This window comes from Oncorhynchus gorbuscha, linkage group LG01 (assembly GCF_021184085.1).
Source record: "Oncorhynchus gorbuscha isolate QuinsamMale2020 ecotype Even-year linkage group LG01, OgorEven_v1.0, whole genome shotgun sequence".
NCBI classification, from domain to species: Eukaryota; Metazoa; Chordata; class Actinopteri; order Salmoniformes; family Salmonidae; genus Oncorhynchus; species Oncorhynchus gorbuscha.
Window position 1 is genome coordinate 93,544,111 of NC_060173.1, and position 7,902 is coordinate 93,552,012.

At 37.6% G+C, this 7,902-nt stretch overlaps 1 protein-coding gene across 1 annotated transcript; it reads left to right on the forward strand.

Moving 5' to 3' along the window:
- The first annotated feature begins 372 nt into the window (after nt 1-372).
- On the forward strand, nt 373-4,756 carry LOC124025293 (homeobox protein engrailed-1-B-like). Its single transcript, XM_046338864.1, has 2 exons — nt 373-1,221; nt 3,682-4,756. Exons 1-2 carry the CDS (start codon nt 693-695, stop codon nt 3,999-4,001), a joined length of 849 nt encoding a protein of 282 aa, XP_046194820.1. The 5' UTR covers nt 373-692; the 3' UTR covers nt 4,002-4,756.
- The last annotated feature ends 3,146 nt before the right edge of the window (nt 4,757-7,902 follow it).

The window sequence follows — 7,902 nt, forward strand, 5'->3', positions numbered from 1 at the left end:
CACACACACACACAAATATATATATATCATAAAGATAAATCTAACCTATAAAAAGTATGTGGGCTATACGCATTTGCAATTTGCATTTGCAATTTGCAATGTGTATACATCCGTATAGTTTAGGCCTACTACTGTGTTCTCGGTCTAGCATTATTTTACTGAGAATACAACAGGCAAATTTGCAGCAGGCGAGTAGAGGTGATAATCTTGTTGGGTTTTCTTAAAACCCATATTTGGTACCATGTAGCCTACTTACCCAGAGATGCGAGACTTTATTGGATATCGTCTCCCGTGTCCAAAAGTGTCTCAGTCATTGATTGGCCCACTGCACGTTCGAAGGGGTTCACGCGCTTCCGGTTAGTGTGGGAAACGTGTGGGAGAAGCTGAGTGATGTGAGGAGTTAGTGAAGATCGAACTGTCATATAGACAGTGGTGAAAAGCTCGTGGCTGCGAGAGTAGCGTGCGATGCCTTGTCAGTCTTGTCATAGTCGACTACCATGACACGTTGGTGCGTTACGCACGAGGGATGTCAACAATTTAGAAATCAATATGTGCACCAAATCAGAGAGGGAGTAATTCTCCTTTAGTGTGCACCGTATAGCTTCAATCTTGTCATATTTGGATTCAAATACACACAAACAAGTGGAATTGGTTAGGAGCCTGCATCCGCCCCTTTGCAACCATTTTCAGTGATGGAGGGGCAAAGGGATCTACACAGCCCGGAGTTGAGTGAAGGGGAGAGCGTTTCTCCTTCTCCAAGTCTGCCTTCGCCGCCCATCCTGCCTCTCCAAGCAGCGCAGCAGGCGCACAGAACCACCAACTTTTTTATTGACAATATTCTACGGCCAGATTTCGGCTGCAGGAAGGAGCAGGGCTTAGGTGCGAGGGAGAGGTCTCAGACTTCCAGCCGAGAGCGCGCCCACCCTTTGGTCGCCAGACCGACTCATCCTGGAACGCCATGCCAGGACTCCAATTGCAGTAGCGACAGCACTTCTTCCTCCTCCTCGTCCTTGGCCTTGTCTCCAACCCCCCAAAAGAGCACCTCGTCCTCGAAAGCCAACGACAGCTCCGGAGGTAGCACGCCCAAGTTCGGCGAGAACACTTCTCCTGTTATGGTTGTGAACGGAGTTAGTGGCGGCGCAGCGCCCTCCCCCGAGTCCCAACCGCTGCTGTGGCCTGCCTGGGTGTATTGCACTAGATACTCGGACAGGCCCTCATCTGGTGAGGCAATAGTTTTTTAAACAATTGTTTTAAATGTTTTAAATTAATTCATACTTTTATTTGTGAAATAAAAGTGTATTTTATACTCTCTTTTCGCACTGTGATGAAGGACAAAATATGTAGGCTATAGTGCATGCTTAGTGGTCCTGTTACTGCATGAAAATAAGGACTGACTGAGTGCAAAATATAGGCTAACAGACTCAATCAATGTTCAACTGGAATCAAACCTTCTCCATTTTAAATGATGCTATAAGCTATTATTTGTAAAGAATCCTTCATTTATTACAAAAAAAATACAAGGAACAATAAAGCACATTTAGGCCACTTGGACAATTGTGTGTTGAAATTATACATAAATACTGTAAAAGGATTGTGTAGCATCAGTATTAACCTACTGTATATTTTGTCATTTATATATTGATATTGAGTAATGTATTGATTTTATGCTATTCAAGATAGTCTACCAATATCTGTCATTCACGTGGTGCAAGTTGGAAAATATTCACCGATTGGCTTAGTTGACTGATAGACTTAGTCTAGCATGTGCACAATCTACCAATAAAGTAAAATGAATGGAAACAGTGAAAAATCGAGTAGTTTGTTTTCAAGAGCATATTTGACAACATATCAGAACATGTTAACAACATGTCGTTGATGACTGTGTGGCCCAACATTTCACTCTTCTTATTTGCAAGTGAAATCTTGGTCCCATGACCACTGGTTGCATCTTGTAGGCTAAAGGCCTACAAAATAAATCCGTGCAGATGTGACATCTTTTAAAAGAATGTAACTTAAAATTAGAACCTACTCCATTCATTGAATTAAAAGAGAGATATAGTTCTTACATTCGACATAATACAACTGTAGGCTCATATAGGCTATACGTGTATATTATTCATAACCTACAATCATTTTAATGGACCGTGTTCAATATATTTTTCAATCTCCATGAGACTAGAAAAATCAAGGTTGAATATAATTAAATTAAAGAAGGTGCACTTGAAAAAACTTAGAACCTGGAAAAGAATCTCATTGCTGTCGGCATATTGAATGAATGAACCATTTGACTGTCTTGATAGAGGATGTATATTATCTGTGTGTGGACTTAGTGTAATTCTCCCCACTTACTTTGTTAATCGTCGCTTTGGATAAAAGCGTCTGCTAAATGGCATATATTATTATTATTATTATTAATCAATAGCAGCCTAGGCTACGTTAAATCGTAAGCATGAACAATGTTTATTTTGTTTGGGCTAAGAAAGTCCAATGGTTCCAATGCTGTTTTGGCATGTCAATAAATGATCTTTTCATAATTAAAATACACTTGTCCAAAAGACTGCGTTTTATATTTATTTATTTAATTAGGTAAGTCAGTTAAGAACAAATTCTTATTTACAATGACGGCCTACCGGGGAACAGTGGGTTAACTGCCTTGTTCAGGGGCAGAAGGACAGATTTGTACCTTGTCAGCTCGGGGATTCGATCCAGCAACCTTTCGGGCTACTGGCTCAACGCTCTAACCCCTAGGCTACCTAAAGTAGGTATTGACAAAATCATTGCAAAAATAATGACAGGGAATTTAAAGATAGGCCTATATAAATCAATATCAAATTTAATAAACAATTCACTGAAGATGTTGTATTTGTGTTAGAAAAAGAAGATAGGCCTAGCATCAAATAGCCTATAAACTTTAAAAATGAATATTAATTGATAAATTATATTTCCTGTGACTCCTATCATATTGTTTATTTGTGGCTGTTTGTTTTGTCTTTAGCCCCTGATAATGTTGTATATTTAAATGTATACTGTAGCGTACCCATACGCACATAGGCCTATACCTTTGGGCGAAATATTTTAACGTAAATTCAGGATATCTGAATGAATGCCTTTATTAGCCTATGTCAACAAAGCTAGAGATCACTGAGCTTTAATGATTCTATTTTTAGTAGGCTTTTGATCAATGGTAGGCCTATAACAGACACACTTGCCAAAAGTCCTACAACTTGTATGTTGTAAAATTGCTGTAGTTGGCTTTAAATTTTATGGTTTGCAAATTTTAGCTAAATAATTATGATAGTCGACCCACAGCTACTTCAAAGGCCTGCCGCTGAGTGGACCTTCCTCTTTTCAGTAGCCAAATGTTATTCACAGTGATTATTAAAGGCCTACCATTGGGATGGCCATAGCGTTATATAGCCTACAGCAAATACTTACCCTATAATAACGTTTAGTTTATTATCGTTTATTATTAGTAGCCTACCATTATTACATTGTTTATTTTTATTATTATGAATATAGGATCATGGTTATTATTAGGGTACGTTGCTTTTATTATTTGGCTATTATTATGAAGTCTAACCTAAAATCCTCAATTTAATTGTTTCTGGTTGATGAAAGCTATAGATCTCTGGCGCTCGCTGAATATTTATATTCCCGTTTTTATTGTCGTCCCTACTGTAGGCCCAAGGACACGGAAATTGAAAAAGACGAAAAACGAAAAGGAAGACAAGCGACCCAGAACGGCGTTCACGGTTGAGCAGCTTCAAAGACTGAAGACGGAGTTCCAGGCCAACCGTTACATTACGGAGCAGAGGAGACAGTCTCTAGCCCAGGAGCTCAACCTCAATGAGTCACAAATCAAAATCTGGTTCCAGAACAAACGGGCCAAAATCAAAAAGGCCAACGGCTATAAGAACGGCCTGGCTCTCCAGCTCATGGCGCAAGGATTGTACAACCATTCCACCACCACCATTCAGGAAGACAAGGAGGAGAGTGACTGAGCCTTCGTTTGCCCCAAATGTGCTACAAACTCGGAAAACTATGGTGCAGGAGTCACCTTTTGGGGACAAAATAATTATGGATAGTCAAGGCTAGTGTAAAATATGTTCAATTTGTTGATAGGCTTGTGGATGAACATAAACGATGAAAATATGCATACAAGCTACGAACATGACGGAAAATGAATAGCCAAAAATGAGACTGTATAGATAATTTAAGGAGAAAGGGATGCAGTACTACTCACCCTGCACTTGGATCATGATATGATTGCTATCTTTGTTGCTTTAGGCCTAATGTGTGATCTCTCTCTTATATCAAACCTCGGCGAATTTACAGACTGCGTGATCTGCCACTTCAAGCCAAAGATTTTATCGAAATAACAGCCTGAAAAAACCCCATATATGAATCTCTCTCTTATAGACTATACTTTCGTCCTGAACTGCGAGTCCCTAACAATCAGTAGGCCACTGGTTTTTTCCGTCGCCTGCCGCTTGATGTATTGCCTCAACTACGTGTGTGGGCCCGAAATATTGGCCTATATGACTCATCTCGTGTTGGATTCGCGATATCTTGGAATACTACAACGAAATATATGTGATCTCCCTCGACAGTTAGAGGGAGTCTATTATCTACTACATCTAAACCATGTTTCCAAATTAACATTTTTATATTGGAAAAAAAGGCAACACTACTTTTTTTGTATTGTGCACTACTTTGTGCAATAGGTTCAATGATTAAATTAATAAATCGTAGTGTCTATGGAGTTGGTTTGCAGCTCATTGATTCAAGTGAGTGGGGTCACTGTATCCATATTCACATGGTATATTTTACAAAGGAACATTTTATTATGAGGCATGATGATATCAGGCCTGTTCAGAGCGTTGCAAGGCATGCAATTGCCTTGCCGTGCACTACTACAGCTCTCACTCATTTCATTAACTTTTTGTGTTGCACTACAAAGATAAAACTCACTATTTGCTCGTGTAACGAATGAGAGCCAGTCAGAGCACGCGGCTCAAAGTGGGGCTGGATTCATAGGTCACGCTACTCTCTTCAAGATCGGGGTCCACGAGTAAGTAAGATTGCTTCCTTTTCCACTTTAGGCCTATATTGCAGGTAAATAAAAAATGAAAATAACATTATTAATGACAATTATACTCAGAATGACATGCCTTATTCTTGCATTCTTGTAGATATAACATTTAGATTTAAAACATCTTCCCAAACATTTGGATATTATAGCCTGATCAGTTGAAAATCAATTATTCATTTGAATTCTGACCTGCTCACAATATAGAGCTGCATCTTATCTAAACGGATGAAAACGTAGAGCAGGTAAATAGCCTTTAATGAAGTCCATAAAACTCAATAGGAAACGCACCCTAATGGACTAGATCACATTTTAAGCATAATTAGGTGTTCTTTCCTTTTCTGGGGATAAATGGGCCCCGATAAATAATAATACATTTTGTTTTCCGTGCAGTGCACTCTTTGCACTGCACTTTTTGTACAAATGTGTCTTATTTTTTGATAAAAGAGAACCAATAGCCACACAATACATCTTATAGGCTTATAACAACGATGCATGAAGGAGACTATTAACACGCAACCTCTACTAGCCTATTCACCAGGAATGTAGGCCGAAGGCTGTCATAAACATAATAAGTAAACTGTAGCCTATAGATCGTTTTACAGTTATGAGCAAACGGACAAATATTCAGTTATGTCTCTCTCTCTCTTTCTCTCTCTCTCTCTCTCTCTCTCTCTCTCTCTCTCTCTCTCTCTCTCTCTCTCTCTCTCTCTCTCTCTCTCTCTCTCTCTCTCTCTCTCTCTCTCTCTCTCTCTCTCTCTCTCTCTCTCTCTCTCTCTCTCTCTCTCTCAATTCAATTCAATTCAATTCGATGCAATTCAATTCAAGGGGCTTTATTGGCATGGGAAACATATGTTAACATTGCCAAAGCAAGTGAGGTAGATAATATACAAAAATGAAATAAACAATACAAATTAACAGTAAACATTACACATACAGAAGTTTCAAAACAATAAAGTCATTACAAATGTCATATTACATGTATATATATATGTATATATATATATACAATGTACAACACTGTAACAATGTACAAATGGTTAAAGTAAGTAACTCTCTCTCTCTCTCTCTCTCTCTCTCTCTCTCTCTCTCTCTCTCTCTCTGTGTGTGTTTGTGCGAGTACTTGCATTTAGAACAGCTGTAGGCCCTACTGTTTCAGATGACAGATGAATAGGCTTATATAGGCTAACATATATATATATATATATATATATATATATATATATATAATAATAATAATAATAATAATAATATATGCCATTTAGCAGACGCTTTTATCCAAAGCGACTTACAGTCATGTGTGCATACATTCTTCGTATGGGTGGTCCCGGGGATCGAACCCACTACCCTGGCGTTACAAGCGCCATGCTCTACCAACTGAGCTACACAGGACCATATATATATATATATATATATATATATATATATATATATATATATATATGATAATTTACCATATGAGCTAGCGTCAACATCCGTTATATGCCTATTGTGTAAGCGTTGTTTCTGTCTTCCCGTTGTCAATACTTTTTTTGTAGATCATTTGGGACCAGTACATTGCCTACTTTACATAAGGAGGGCTGCCTGAATTTGAGACACTGTAGTCTAACAATATTCAGATGAACATGTTTTGCCAGTTGATGACTGCCTGTTGGTTACCGGATGATTTCAACTAGACAAGTAATAATACAAATAAGAATAATAATAATAATGAAAACAGGAAAATGAGTACGTTTTCCACTGAACTATGACCATTGGTGACCTAGGCCATGTCTATCTAGTTTATCTTATAGCTAACCGGAATTGAAGGTAAACATGCCTGAAGTAAATTAATCCACAATCTTTGATTTACAATTGACATATTTATTAATGTTTTTGCTAATTTGCTAATTACGTTTTTCCCCCTTGCCAATTCGAAATATGCCAAAACCTTTTGCTTAATCGAGAGTTTTTAATTAGGGCCTACACCCTGCTTTCTAAATTAATTTAAATAATCTTAATTTCAATAATCTTTTGTTTTACTAATATTTGAATTTACATCATCAAACGAATGGTTTATTATGGTAGAAGAAAGTAACTGTTCTTATATTATTTTCCAATTTGAGTTAACTAACAGCCATACAGGTAGGATACATAATCATACAGGTAGGATACATAATCTTACAGGTAGGTTGCAAGTTCAAACCCCCGAGCTGACAAGGTACAAATCTGTCGTTCTGCCCCTGAACAGGCAGTTAACCCACTGTTCCTAGGCCGTCATTGAAAATAAGAATTTGTTCTTAACTGACTTACCAAGTTAAATTAAATAAAAACACAGGTAGGCTACATAGTCATACAGGTAGGATAAATAATCATACAGGTAGGATACATAATCATACATGTAGGATACATAATCATACAGGTAGGATACATAATCATACAGGTAGGATAAATAATCATACAGGTAGGATATATAATCATACAGGTAGGATATATAATCATACAGGTAGGATTCATAATCATACAGGTAGGATTCATAATCATACAGGTAGGATTTATAATCATACAGGTAGGATTCATAATCATATAATCATACAGGTAGGAAACATAATCATACAGGTAGGATATATAATCATACAGGTACGATACATAATCATACAGGTAGGATACATAATCATACAGGTAGGCTACATAATCATACAGGTAGGATACATAATCATACAGGTAGGATATATAATCATACAGGTAGGATATATAATCATACAGGTAGGAAACATAATCATACAGGTAGGATATATAATCATACAGGTACGATACATAATCATACAGGTAGG

Bases quoted from the DNA above. Each gene is read 5' to 3' on its own strand.
- LOC124025293 (XM_046338864.1), top strand. From the start codon at position 693: ATGGAGGGGCAAAGGGATCTACACAGCCCGGAGTTGAGTGAAGGGGAG. The intron at 1,222-3,681 runs GTGAGGCAATAG...TCCCTACTGTAG, and splicing joins CTCGGACAGGCCCTCATCTG to GCCCAAGGACACGGAAATTG.